Consider the following 13,263-nt stretch of genomic DNA (forward strand, 5'->3'; position numbering starts at 1 on the left):
GTTGCTCGAGGTGAGAGCACAGATAAGAAATGTCGAGCGGCCTCTACTCTGAAGAGTCAACTTTTCATCTAGATTGTCTCGCATTTTTGCGTCACTGTTGACCATCTTCGGTGATCTCCTTTTTCTCTAATTTGCCGTGATTGCCCGGGCCGTCACCGAGGCCCTGGAGCATGGAAGTAAGCCCAATGTCTCTGTTGACCTCCTCCATACGCTCAAAGTCGGCCTGGGCGGTGCCTTCAGAGCCGAATATAACATCCTATCATGATTTTCCTTCTCGTCAGCCTTCGCACGAGAGGGTTGAGAAAAATTGGGGGGGGGGGGGGGGGGGGTGCGCTCACCATTTCTTCGAGTGTCAGTCTCTTCGTCTCAGGTACGAAAAACCAGACAAAGGCAGCACCTATGAATGTGAGAAGTCCGAAGAGAATGTACGTGCCATAGCCAATCTCGTTAAGCATGATAGGCGTAACTTGGCCGACAACTAGTTGAGCGTGTTAGCACGACGGAGGTATGGTATCTCAAATCAAAAGATGCGCCGTACTAAAATTGTTCATCCAATTGCTGGAGGCGCCGAGCGAGACCCCATAAGGACGAGAACTAAGCGGCCAGATCTCGGCCACGATGATCCATCCGCAGGGTCCCCAAGAGTATCCGAAATGTACGACGAAGAGCCAGACCATGACGACGGCAGCCCAGCCAGCCGCAGACTGAGTTGCCCATTGGCTCGCGTTCTTAGCGACAATAACGGCAATGATGATGTGGCAGGTGGCCATCCCGACAGCGCCCACCGCCAGGACGGGCTTCCTCCCTACACGATCGATGTACAACACTGTCGGCACAGTGGATACGAACATGACAATCCCAACGACGCCGGTAGCCAATAGCCTAGTGACGTTATCGTCCATCCCAAGCTGCTTGAAGATACTGGGTGCGTAGTATAGGACGGCGTTGATGCCGGTCCACTGCTGGAAGAACATGGTCACGGTGGCCACTACGACACGTTTGAACATCGCCTTCGTCTGGAATAAGGATTTTATGGCCACAAACTGGAGCTTGAAGGTGTTCCACGGTGTTTGCTCCCTCAGATGGGGGAAATGTTCCGCTATGGTGCGCTTCTCGAATTGCGACTGAGCCTTAATCTCGAGGAATTCGAGCTCGACAAGCTCGTGGTCCGGGGCGAGACCACGTAGATTCGCCAGAACCCTGCGTGCTTCTTCCTCTCGATCATGGTGCACAAGCCAACGCGGCGAGAAGGGCATGAATATCATTCCCGCGAACAGGATGACCGCCGGGAAGAGCTGCAGGCAGATTGGCACAAGCCAGGCAGCGTCTATTTGGGTACCGAGGGTGGTTCCTCCAATGTAATTGGTGCCGTAGTCAATCCAGAAGCTTACCATTATGCCAAAGGTGATTGCAAGTTGTTGGAGTGCCACGAGCGCGCCGCGGACCTCTGGGGGGGCCACTTCAGAATTGTATATGGGCACGATCATGGCTAACGAGCCGACACCCATACCGGTGATGAAACGGCCCGCGAGGATCACGTTGTGACCGCCGGATTGCGCCGTTGCCTGGATGACGACCCCGAGAATGAAGACTGTCACTGCCACCAAGATCCCGTATTTCCGCGAGAGGGCCTCCGCGACGAAGCCCGACAGCAGTGTGCCGACCCAGGCACCGAGCTCGAGAATAGCAGTTAACCATCCCTTCTTAGTCTGATCGGCTGAGTCATCGAATGGATCGTACTCGCCCATATCTGCCATAGCTCGTTAGAACGGTTACCCCTGATCTCGGTATTATGTATTCTGATACTTACGTGCCTTGAAAGCGGGCATAGCCAGGACACCCGAGAACATGCCTTGGTTGTAGCCATAGAGGACACCACCGATACAGGCAAAGAGGGCGACCCTGAATACCTTGAAATTCGTGACCAGGGCCATAGGACCGGACGCCCCCATCATGGCTTGACGGCGCTTGAGGGCCGCATTGTACGTAGCAGCTCCCGTGTCGGCACCCGCAACCATTGTGACCGAGGACGAAAGTTGACGGTTTGAGATGAGTATATCTAAGCTTTCGTAGTCACTCTGACGTGGGGAAGAGATGTCATAAGAACTTGGAGCCGGTGTGCTAATTCATCAAATGGAGTTGAGATAAATGGATGCGGCATATTACCAACAGCTACTGTGGTTACCCCGACACCTATATATATATACAATTAAATTCCTCTCCATATGGAGTTCCGGAAATAATTGCCAAGGGAAGACTTGGGTAACTATGTGTAGCTGTCTACTCCTGACAGGACCACACGGGGTAGGACGTGTGCATATGCTATACCCAGCACTAGCGGAGGACTAACCTGGAAAGCAAAACCTAGGGTCGCCGTCAGGCACGACAAGGATGCGGGATAAATAGGCTCATTTGGGGTATCGAAAACGACGTGGTTAGATCGTAGCTAGCCGGTCCTCCCCAGCTGATTTTATGAGGATAGATAATAGCAAGTCACCAGCTTACAATGGATGTATTTGGCTAGCCGATCGCCATTCCGCTGGATGCCGATCCTATAGGTGTAAGCGGGAGTACTTACGTGAAGGAATCCATAATATGAGATAATGGTTTTCCCTGGGCCGTCCATCTGGAGTTAGCAGGTATTATACTGTGACTAGCCGGTATACCGCCTATAAGGATGGCTCTTTGCGATATGCCTGCAACCATGGTGTCAGATTGGAGAAGGCTTCACGTGTGGAGTATTATTTCGGGGTAACCATGAAGCTGTCGGTCCCGTCCGTGTCCACCGGCATATATATCCCCAATTTGACCGGGGTTGCCAAATTAGCCTGAATTGCCCCGGGCTTGGGGACATAGTATCATTGGGTGGCGATCCGTGAGGTGTGTTTCTGAGCTTCCTGGAGAGCGGACAAGTTAGTCGACCCATTGGTGATGTTGCTTAGATACGGACAGGACGTTTTCATGAAGAGAATATTGGCTTCTCCGATCCCTAGGCTAGATCTAGGCTCAAGCTCGTCTAGTGAGGCGGCGCGTTTTTTTGCTTTCTTTTTTCCCTGAAGCCGACAGTAGAATATCAGTACGTATACTCTGTATATGCGTACATACCTATCTTCAACAGGAAACCAGGCCCGGAACGCACGAGCTCGTAGGTAAGTTTTACTGTGCTTTACCCTCTCAGCTTACAGTGTTAGTATCCTGAATACTTGCAGCCGGGTAGATTCTCGGCGGATAGTCAGTCGGGTATGTTCCTTCACGGCGATGGCTTGGCGAAGCGGGTGCATCCCTAGATGCCGTGGCGGAATAAAGGCAAAGTGCCAGCCTCGAGATTAGGTAGTTCTCAATCCGTGTTGCAGTACAACCGTGAATAGCTTCATAGGTGCTAGTAAATGTTGACTATATGTCGAGCGCGATAGGGCGGCAGGGGTGCGGATCCTTGCCCCAGCTCACCTGGCCGACTTGGTCTTCTTCACATCCCCTTGCCCCGTAGATGGTTGACAGATGGTCGTAGCGAAGATGGTCCGGGCTTGATAGGTCCCCTAAGCCTACGATGCGCACAGGCTGTTATGGGCCGATGAGGAATCGACCCACGAGAGGCGACTTGAGCAATCTGGAAATCCCGCCAAAGCCGCCTACTCAATACGTAACAGCCATTAAGACACCTCGCAAGGTTCCCCAGTCGCGCACGACCAAAGGATGGGCCACCGTCTCAGTTGTCAACGCCGGGTGTCCAGTCGTCGTCGGGATTGCGCTTATCGAAGCTCGCTTAGTGCGGACCCTACCGAAGAGAAGACAAGTCACGGTTGGTACCATGCGCTGCGGCTACCAACACGGCGGCGAGCGACGTGGGTCTACCACCCACGCCGCTCTTCTCCATACTAGAAACGCACGTAGCTGCGGCCGCTTAGTAGCCGTGTGGAGCTTGGCGATCAGGATATGGTCCTTGTAGGGAAGAATGCGTGGACGATGTGGGAGCATATCTACTAGGTAGTAAAAATGCCTTTGCCGGGTCTAATATCTGGTCGGCGTGCTTACAGGGCGGACTGGACGAAGAGACATTGGGGTAACCAATTAAACAGGTGGTACCTAACATCTAGGCACCGCCCGGGCACACCTCCATAAGGTATCTATATATTCAAGACGGGGTCTTTGCGTAGCATGGTAGCCCGGCACGTCTACTACCTAGTATGAGGCAGAGGAAGGGGTGCTGTCGAGACCCTTCATCACCACCATATGCAAGGAAGCGGTACCCACCTAGAGTTACTAGGGCATCTTCACTACCTAGGTGCTCGTAGGTCCCTCCATGGCGTAGCTTCTAGGTATATCTGTAGCATGGGAATATCTCTGCGCACGCCTACATACATCTAGTATGTAAGTCCAATATGCCCTAGACCATCGACAGGTCTCTCTATCTCTCAATGGGTTGGGTGACGCCGAATTTGGGAAACAGATCTAGCGAATAAGATCAGCGGGGCGGGATAAGGGGGGGGGAGATGACCCAGGACGACCCAGGACAGCCAAGGAAAGGCACGTGATACCCCATCCGCCGTCATAAGACGCCAAGCTGGATAGCCACTACGTAAGGTTGGTAGGTTAGGTAGTTAGGTATGCAGAGTAGTAGTTAGCTAGGTACCTTACCTTGGCGATAAAAATAGGTCGCCAACGTTGAACCAAATCTCCCGGATCCATGAGAGCGAAAGCCGTCGGCGTTTAAAGATCCCGCCTCCCACTGTCTCCTTAGAAGTTGTACCGAGAAGCTAAAAAAAGGGAGAAAGCCAGCACTCATGACTGGAAATGCACGGACAGTGAAGCAGATTTGGGGAAACAAAGGCTGAGCCGGTTCGGATGCGAGCTTCTCGCAGGTTCCGCTCGCGCTGGTGGGCGAACCGACTACCCGATCGTGGGTGTTTTAGCGTCGAATCTAAACGCGCGCCTCCATCCCCGCCTTTGTTTATCCTTCAGGGGTTCGGTCGCCGTCCCGCTCTCCACCGTCCCGCTCGAGGGGTCTCGTCCAATGCCGCCTCTCCATCTCCACTGAAACAACCATGTTATGTGGTTCCCAGGTGACGCCTCGCAGCGGATGTCCACGCCGGGCGAGAAATCGTGGTTCTCTGTTCTATTTATTCGCATTCTCTCGTTGGAACGCTGGCTCGAGACCTCGCTTACCATCGATTGGGACGGTGCTGCGCTGGTCGAACGGTCGACTTTCGTAGCCCAAAACGGACGCGAGAGAGAGAGAGAGAGAGAGAGAGATCGACTCTGGACGGACGGGCGGGCGGACGTACATATGCAGGCCCGCATACATGGTTCCTCGTGGGGGCCACGCTCTCGCTACGTCCTGGGCGGCCGCGACGCCCCGTCCCCCTCTCCTTCTCCTCTGGCAAACGCAAGCCCCCCTCGCGACACATGCAAGGCACCGTTCCGCTATTCGGTTCAAACGTGCGTTCGGGTCTGAGTCGAGGGATGCTTTGACGTTTGGCTACAGGTTGGCCGAAGAGGGAAGAGAGAGGGAGAGAAGAAGGGAAAATGCCCCTCTATCCTTCTATTCTTTCTCTTGCATCGCGGAGTTTGGCTGCAGGAAGAGGAATTTCTCCATCACGTGTATGTGAGGTACCTACCTACCTACCTACCTAGGTAGACGCACGTACCTGCCCTAACCCGCAAAGCGAGAGTCATGTGCCTTCCGCCGACAGAATGTACCTATGTAGGTACCTAAGGCAGGTGCGTTGGGAGGGTTCACATCTTGCACGGAAGGACATACCTACCAAGTACTTCTAGGTAGGCACTTTACCCTGGGTAGGTACCTGGTACCTACTTGTAGGTAGGAGAGATACCTAGGTACCGGATGGAGGTACCCGGAGGTAGGAGCTACCTCCCTAAGGCAGGTAGGTTACCGCGACCTCTTTGCGAGGAAGGTGCCGCCTTGGCTCGCATCATCGTCCCTCACCTTGGTTCGCCGCACCGTCGCAATCGCAGGCAAGCGCGCGCGCGCGCGCATAGTCGGCAGAATTGTTCGACTTTCCCTATAAGGCTGGCGCCTACTGATACCCGTCCACCCCCCCCCTGGCTATTTTTGACCGAGTATCCGACCCCCAAGCCCATTTCACGTTGTCCGTCATGTCCCGTAGCCGCCCTCCACACCGGGCCACTTTCCCCTTAGCCGCCCGACTCCAGACAGACGCCATCCCCGACCTCGCCAGCCAATATCCAAGGCCCGTCGACAGTCTATCCACTCTTTCAGATACACAACCCAAGTTTCATGGCTCCAGCTTGCATCTTCGCCCCCCCTCCCTCCCAACTTGCCCGTCGCCCCAGATCGTATGCTCTACTACCATGCCAGCTTTTGTTTCAGCGCCGAGCCTCTGGGTCCCGCATCGCCATAGCCGGCCGGCCACCCAGCATCTCCCTCTCTCTCCCTCTCTCTCTGCGTGTATCTGCGGGCCTTTTTTGGGCCCATGTTTCTTCTTGCCCTCAGCTACGGGCCGCCGTCGTCCTAAGACATCCGCTGCTTTTATAAGTAGCCACGCCCGTTTCGCGACCTGGTCTGGGTCTTTTACCTTCCCCTCCCGGACCTTCTAACTATACCATCCACCGGCCTATTTCTTTTTTTCCTCGCTTCTTCTTCATCTCCCCTTGATATCCCCGTTCGTTTCACCACCACCACCACCACCAAACCCCGTTTCCGCTGCCTTCGTCGTCGTTAGCTTTCGTTTGATACGAGCCATCCTCCGCGTCGCTCCCGGCAGTCCCACTCTCCGCGCCATAGCATTCTTTACCTCCGGGCGAGGTCGAAGAACGGACCGGGCACCGAAACGCAAAACCAGATCGCTAATACTAATCGACCTTCCCCTTGTATTCGAATCCGAATCCTATACGTGTGGACTCCTTCACCTCTGTGTATCTCGCTTTGTACACCGCGCTCTCGCACCGCATTTTACCAATGAATATGCCGAAGCACACTCGCTCGTCAAGCTCGAGCCACAATCGTTACTCCAATCAAAACCAGATGCCTGTCTCCCTTGCGCCGTCGGCTCCGGTCCCCATCTATACCACGCGGCCGTCGCTCCCCCTGAACACGGGGGCGGCATATTACCCAACCATCGGGTCTTCCGCCCAGCCGCAGCCCCCGATGCAGGCGCAGACATACGACCCCTATCCCGCAGACGTCGTACCGCAGGCCCCGCTGCCGAACCGCCCCTCTTCTGGAGCTTGGACTGTCCACGATGACCAGAACTTGGTGATGGCGAGGCAGCAGGGGCTCAACTGGGCCCAGATTCAGAGCAGTTATTTCCCGACCAAGTCGCCCAATGCTTGCCGGAAGCGCCATGAAAGGCTCATGGAGCGCAAGGGAGCCGATGACTGGGATAACAGGAAGCTCGAGCGCTTGGCTAAGGAGTACATGAGCATGCGAAAGGAGATCTGGCAGCCATTAGCGGCGCGAACCGGAGAGAAATGGATCGTTGTTGAAGCAAAGGTAAGGGTTTTTTTTTCCCGGCTATTACATTTCACTTCCAAGAAAAAGAATGCATCTTTTTTCCTCCTTCCCCACTTCCTCCCGCCTCTTTTCTTTAGGGAGGATCGGGGATCAAAAAAGACGCCAAACGGAAAGTTCACACCGGCTAATTTAACGTCTATTTGGTTCGCTGTAGTGTATGAACAACGGGCTCAAGAATCTTCAGTCTGCGGCTCGGTCGGCGTCTCGCCGCGAGCGGCTAGAAACTGGTGGTCCAATCCATGGGTATGACGACGACAGCGGCATTTCCGGCATTGGTCTGACACCAGTAGATGACCTCGATGCTTCGTACAGTAGCCCCGAGACTACCGCATCTAGCTCAGGCGGTAGCAACGGCGGTGGCTACCACAGCGGCATGCACCACATGGCTCTCAATAGCCACCCTTACGGCGCAAACTACACAGCTAGCACGGGCGGACTCTCTTCAAGCTACGGCTCCTCTGTATCCTCGACAGCGGCAGTGGCCGCGCATTATGGCACTGCTATGGCAGGCTCTCACTCGCAGGGAGGATCTCCCTACCTGGGCGATGGGCAGAGGCTCCCAAATGACATGGGAATCGACGCCATCATCAATCGACCGGGCCGCAGCGGCGGGCACACTTCCACCATGCGGCGAGAGGATATGATTTAACGTTGACGAATGTCTCTTCGTGTACACCAATTTGCTTTCCATCTCATCGCTCCTCTCGTCAAGATTTCCGTGCACGGTCTTCCTCTGGTTTATTTATCGTTTCTGTTTTCCTTTTTCTATCCTTGAATTACGAATAATGTGCTCTATAAGACGGCTACTGAATACCTTTCTATTTTGTCTATCCTTCGTCCTGCGGCTGCTCCACAGGTTTTAGGCGTTTGAGGTGTTGGCATAGCATGGCGAATACGGGGAATATAAAGGGGCACGGAAACGGGGCGACTGCCGGCGAGCAGGCCACTGTCACGACAACGAGTGAGAGACTGGACATTGCGGAGAGTAGGGGAAAAAAAAGAGAGGAAGTTGATAGTCTTTTATAATATATCTAAGGGGCAAGATGCGGCTCTACTGCTTATATTGGCATTTAAGTTAGGATACCGCTCTACGGATTACCCCTTTACGGACTACCGCGTTTAGACCTACGAACGCGTTTTTTAACGCGATACCGTTACTTAAATAACCTATAATTTCTCGATTAGTTTTAATCCTTCGTAACTTATCTTATTATTAACTTATTCCTAAATTCTTCTTAATTCTCGTAATGCCTTTAAAAATACCTAAATCCGGGCAAACGTCGCTATACGTATGGTTTTATACGGTACGAATATCCGTTAAGCTACCTTTAGAGCTTATATCTTTCGTTCCTACTTAATACGCCGTATAGTTAATAAACCGATAAAAGAGGAGCTTAATAAGGATCGTTAGGCTTTATTACCTATTTAAGAAGCCGAATTAATTCGTTAGGCTATCGGGTAGGCTAAGTTAAGCTTCGCGCCGGCGTTTACGTAGTTTAAGTTTATAGCCTAGTACTTATTAAACGCCGACGGCGGTTCTCGAAAGCTAGGAAAGTATTAGCATTACCGTTTTCTAGTTCGAAACCCGGAGGTTAAGTCGTTTAAGGCTACGGTCGTCGATTATAAGAGGATTAAAGGCGCTACGGCGGTAAATATTAACATTTTTTTCAATAGGTTAAAGGTTCCTTAGTTAGTAGCTATCCCTAACGAACGCTTCTTTAACGTTAATAAAATAAATATCGCTAAAGGCGTTACCGGAAATTATTAAGTAATTACCGATATTAATACCTAAAGGGTACTTAAGAAAGGCGTCGAAAAAGGCTAATAAATTATTACTCTTAAGTATATAGGTTACGGCGGAAGGCCTCTTCCTCTCGTAATACTTTTTAAGGGTATCGACGTTTAAGCGTAGTAATTTCCTAACGATACTCGCGAATTATAGGAGAATTAACGGTTTCGGGTATTACTTAAAGGATAAATTAGTAACGTTATTACGTTATATTAGCTTTAAAATGTTTTTATTCCTTATATTCGGGCCCGTTTCGGTAATATATAAGTAGTTTTAATTTACGACGGCTACGAATCGCATATTAACGACGACTTCCTTTAACGCTATCTTTAGAATAAGATATAGCTCGTCTTTTATTAGCCTTATTATAGTTACGTCGTTTAGGTCTTAGACGTAAAAGTATTTAGGTTATTAAAAAGAAAGCTAAAAAACCTTATTAAGGAAAGCTAAAACGTAACTCTTAGCTTATACCTATTAAAAACGGATATTTTAAAGGTATACCGATTAACTAAGATTTAATCGATAACTTCGCGAAATATTAAAAGCGTTTAAAAGACCTTTAGAATTATTTCACGGGATCGTAAGAAGCCTTTCTCGTCGAAATTCGTAGTTTTAAAAGATAAGGGTATCCTTCGGATATAGTCGGAACTATCGGAGTCGGTTACGCGACTTAAAATACCTAATTTTACGATATTATTAGTTCTAAAGTATATTAAAACGCCTTCTAACGGTTAGGAATTACGGAATACTTTTCGGAAAGAGATATTTATTACGGTTAGGTCCGAAATCCCGGCTTTAAAGCTATTAATTCGGAAGGCTAGTAATAGCTAGGATAGTAACTAAGGTAAAATAGCGGCTCTGGAAATATAGGTTAAGTATACGGTAATAAAAAACGAAAGAAGTACTCCTAAGATCCGTCGGAAGGTCCTCCCGGCGCTAGGTAAGCGCTTCGTACGTATGGCTAATATACGGCGAGTAAAAAAGTCGTTAAAAGGAAGGATCGTATATAAGGACGAGGCAAGCGACGAGAAGGTACTTAACGAATAAGAAACGGCATAAGAACCGGCTAAAAACGAGGGATCGTAAGCGGAGGATTATATTAAGGTAATAACGCCGTAATCAAAAGGTTTTAATTAATTTTAATAATTTAAATAGCTTTAATTACTTACGTAGTAGTAGTAATAGTAAGGGTTTTTTAGGTAGTCCGCGAAGGGGTGGTCCGTAGAGGGGGGGTCTAGCTTATTTAAACTAAGGGACCGTGATATGGGCAATGTGATCCACTTCTGTCAACGTTATTAATGATTGCATTTTCCCACAACACCAAGTTCTGAACGAAGGCACTCCGTACATATTTCTAGGCCGAGTACGAATTCTATTCATCCGACTAAAGTCGAGGGATAATGATTAGTGAGGTATAACTACTCTTGGTTATGACAGGGACCTGCTGGCTCGCACCTATTGTTCCATTCGTACGTACCCTTCACCTACTCCGGTCCCTAAACTCTCCTCGACTTATGTTGCGGTTGTTGGGGGTGTTGGGAAGTGAGCTTTCTTCTGCCATTCTTCCCTTTCGATATTTGCAAAGTAGTATATTACATATTAACAGCTGTCCCCTACTCGCAGAAGCCCTGCGTGCCTAGGTAGGTACGCAGAAGCCCAGCCAGACCACCAGCTGGTTGGGATATGATACTTGGCAGGAGCTCTTCAGACCCTAACCGGCAGCAGCCGGAGTTGGAGAGGGTTCTCCAACATCGTCTACGATCCAGTCTTGGTCATCCTCGTCCTCGAGATCCGGCTCGCCAACTATACTTCTCCAAACGCGTCCCCACATGCCTTTCTTTTGCACGAGGGCCAACACCATAATGGCCGGAAGATGCCAAACGCTAGCCCAGAAGAGACCGCGTGCGCTCCCCTTGAAACCCTCGTACCGCCAAAACCGTACGGCTTCGCGCGCGAGCCAGAAGTTCAGAGGCAAGCTCGTCACGGCGAAACTCCATTCCGTTACTCCTATGGCGCAGAGCGCGACCGAGAGCGGGAGGAACAGCAAGCTGTATCTCAAGGCGACGCGCGCGTTGCGAGCGGGGTTGATCCAGCATAGCATCTGGTGGCCGGCCGCCTTGTATTCCTCCCTTATCGGCCAGGACAGGGCCATGAAGTGAGGGAACTGCCACGCAAACAGGAAAGCGGCGAGTAGCCAGCCTCCGATGGCATCCGAGGTCATGAGCAGCTCACGGAACGACCCGTCCCCTGTGGCAGACTCGCCGGCAGCCGCTGCCCAGCCCATCAGCGGTGGGATGCCCCCGATGATCGCACCGGCCCAAGTGTTGAGCCACGAGATCCGCTTCATCGGGGTGTAGACTCCCGCGTAGATAGCAATATTAGCACCACCCAGGAAGGCAACTGTAGGGTTAACGCCAAAGTAGAGGCCGGCGATACCGGCGAGCGCCGTAGAAATGGCAAAGACGAGGGCCTTGCGTTTAGACAAAAGCCCGCGGACGAGAGGCCGGTTCCGCGTGCGTGTCATCTTGGCATCCCAAGCTAGTTCATAGAGCATATTGAGAGCATTCGCGCTGGCGGAGCAGAGTGTGGTTCCGGTCGTGAGAAAGGCCAAGGTTAGTGGGGATAGGGAGGGCGTATCTAGGCCGATCGACGGCGAGAGAAAAGCAGGTACCGGGTAGAGCGCGTAGGGTGCCATCGCCGTGAGGACGACGAGGACGGTAAGGCGAGGCTTAGAGAGAGAAAGGAGGAGAGAAAGCTGGCGACGAAGAGAGCTGGCGGGGTGCTTGGTGGACGCCGTGGTAAGGACAGATGACGCATCCGGAGGCATCAAGCTTTCGGTGGGCATCGTGGCCGCCCCGGAAGTGAGCGGGCGATTACGCCTCGCTGCCTGTCGCCGCCGGTGGGGGAGATCGTGGGCTATATCTCCGGTTCCGTGCGCATTAAGGGAGGAGGAGGAGGCCGTACCAGCAACAGCGGTTGGAGCGGTCGGGCTCGCGCGGGATTTAGAGGCGGCGCCATCTTGGGCCCGAGGCAGGAGACCATTCGACAAGAAATAGCCCGCCTTCAGCTGGGATCGTGGCTTCGAGATTACGGGTCCAAATGTCTGAGCAAGAGTCCTCTTGGTGGGAAACTTCGCGTAGCCCAGCTGTTGACTGCCCCGCCAGCAGACGTTAACGAGCGCACAACGACGGAGTAGATTTCCGGCAGGCCGTAGGCGCATGCTGGCTGTAGGTCATGTCGTCAATTTCGTCGTTCGGGGGATTTCGGCACGCATTGGCGAGAGGTGGACGCTGTACGGGCCTGTATCTGTCGTCTGTCTGATGCGAACCGAGACCGAGACGACGAGGGGGGAGCCGGGAGGGGAGCCGGGAGGGAAGCGGATTCGTGGGGTTCGTCTTGCTGAGTACTCTAGCTAGGTAGGTAGTTTACACACCTGATGGAAATGAAGAACTCGGTCCATTGTTTTTTCCGTTACCCCTCTAGGTACTTCCAGCCTCAAGAGATTGTAATGTGGGTTAGGTACCCACCAACGTACCTAAGGTACGTTAGGTAGCTACAGCTAAGTAGGAAGCCCCCTTTATTATGTAATACACATTATATAAGCAACCCTCGAGACTTAAAAGGTATTACCTAATAGGGATGCCCTAGATAGGAAGTTTTAAAAATCAAGTACGATTTATACCCTATCTAACTAATAATCGAACCTAAGTACTAAAGAGGTATCTAAATTACGGGTACGTTTAGTTATTTTCTCGTTATTTTTATTCCGTTTTAGCCTCTTCGTATAGAAGGTCTTAAAGAGTTTATTTTACTCGTATAAGAGTACCCCTTATTTCGTTATTATCTACTAAAAAGCAATACTTTAGTTCGTCGTTTTCTATTAAAAAGAGGCATTCCTAGTTCGTTTTCGGGCCTTATCTTAGGATATATTAATTCCTTCGTTACCGATACTATTTACCGGCGTAACATACCGAAGGAAGGA

The 13,263-nt window shown here is 51.4% G+C and overlaps 4 protein-coding genes across 4 annotated transcripts; 2 read left to right on the top strand and 2 right to left on the bottom strand.

Moving 5' to 3' along the window:
- Window positions 1–91: 91 nt before the first annotated feature.
- GGS23DRAFT_600902 (putative hexose transport-related protein) lies at window positions 92–2,018 on the bottom strand (the record flags this gene model as incomplete). Its single annotated transcript, XM_051519138.1, has 4 exons — window positions 92–256; window positions 339–478; window positions 539–1,750; window positions 1,811–2,018. The coding sequence occupies 4 exons, from the start codon at window positions 2,016–2,018 to the stop codon at window positions 92–94; spliced, it is 1,725 nt and encodes a 574-aa protein (XP_051367718.1).
- A 4,051-nt stretch (window positions 2,019–6,069) lies between these two features.
- On the top strand, window positions 6,070–6,757 carry GGS23DRAFT_349015 (uncharacterized protein). The gene has a single exon (XM_051513118.1). The coding sequence runs from the start codon at window positions 6,115–6,117 to the stop codon at window positions 6,574–6,576; it is 462 nt and encodes a 153-aa protein (XP_051367719.1). The 5' UTR covers window positions 6,070–6,114; the 3' UTR covers window positions 6,577–6,757.
- Window positions 6,758–6,943: 186 nt separating this feature from the next.
- Window positions 6,944–8,141, top strand: GGS23DRAFT_600903 (uncharacterized protein; the record flags this gene model as incomplete). Its single annotated transcript, XM_051519139.1, has 2 exons — window positions 6,944–7,471; window positions 7,647–8,141. 2 exons carry the CDS (start codon window positions 6,944–6,946, stop codon window positions 8,139–8,141), a joined length of 1,023 nt encoding a protein of 340 aa, XP_051367720.1.
- A 2,400-nt stretch (window positions 8,142–10,541) lies between these two features.
- Window positions 10,542–12,784, bottom strand: GGS23DRAFT_587967 (mitochondria protoheme IX farnesyltransferase). Its single transcript, XM_051517519.1, has 2 exons — window positions 10,759–12,784; window positions 10,542–10,665 (listed from the first exon to the last, which is right to left on the bottom strand). Exon 1 carries the CDS (start codon window positions 12,499–12,501, stop codon window positions 10,993–10,995), a length of 1,509 nt encoding a protein of 502 aa, XP_051367721.1. The 5' UTR covers window positions 12,502–12,784; the 3' UTR covers window positions 10,542–10,665; window positions 10,759–10,992.
- Window positions 12,785–13,263: the final 479 nt, after the last annotated feature.

Source organism: Durotheca rogersii, assembly GCF_024521655.1.
Source record: "Durotheca rogersii strain YMJ 92031201 chromosome Unknown GGS23scaffold_39, whole genome shotgun sequence".
Classification (NCBI taxonomy): domain Eukaryota; kingdom Fungi; phylum Ascomycota; class Sordariomycetes; order Xylariales; family Xylariaceae; genus Durotheca; species Durotheca rogersii.

Bases quoted from the DNA above. Each gene is read 5' to 3' on its own strand.
- GGS23DRAFT_349015 (XM_051513118.1), top strand. From the start codon at position 6,115: ATGTCCCGTAGCCGCCCTCCACACCGGGCCACTTTCCCCTTAGCCGCC.
- GGS23DRAFT_587967 (XM_051517519.1), bottom strand. From the start codon at position 12,501: ATGCGCCTACGGCCTGCCGGAAATCTACTCCGTCGTTGTGCGCTCGTT.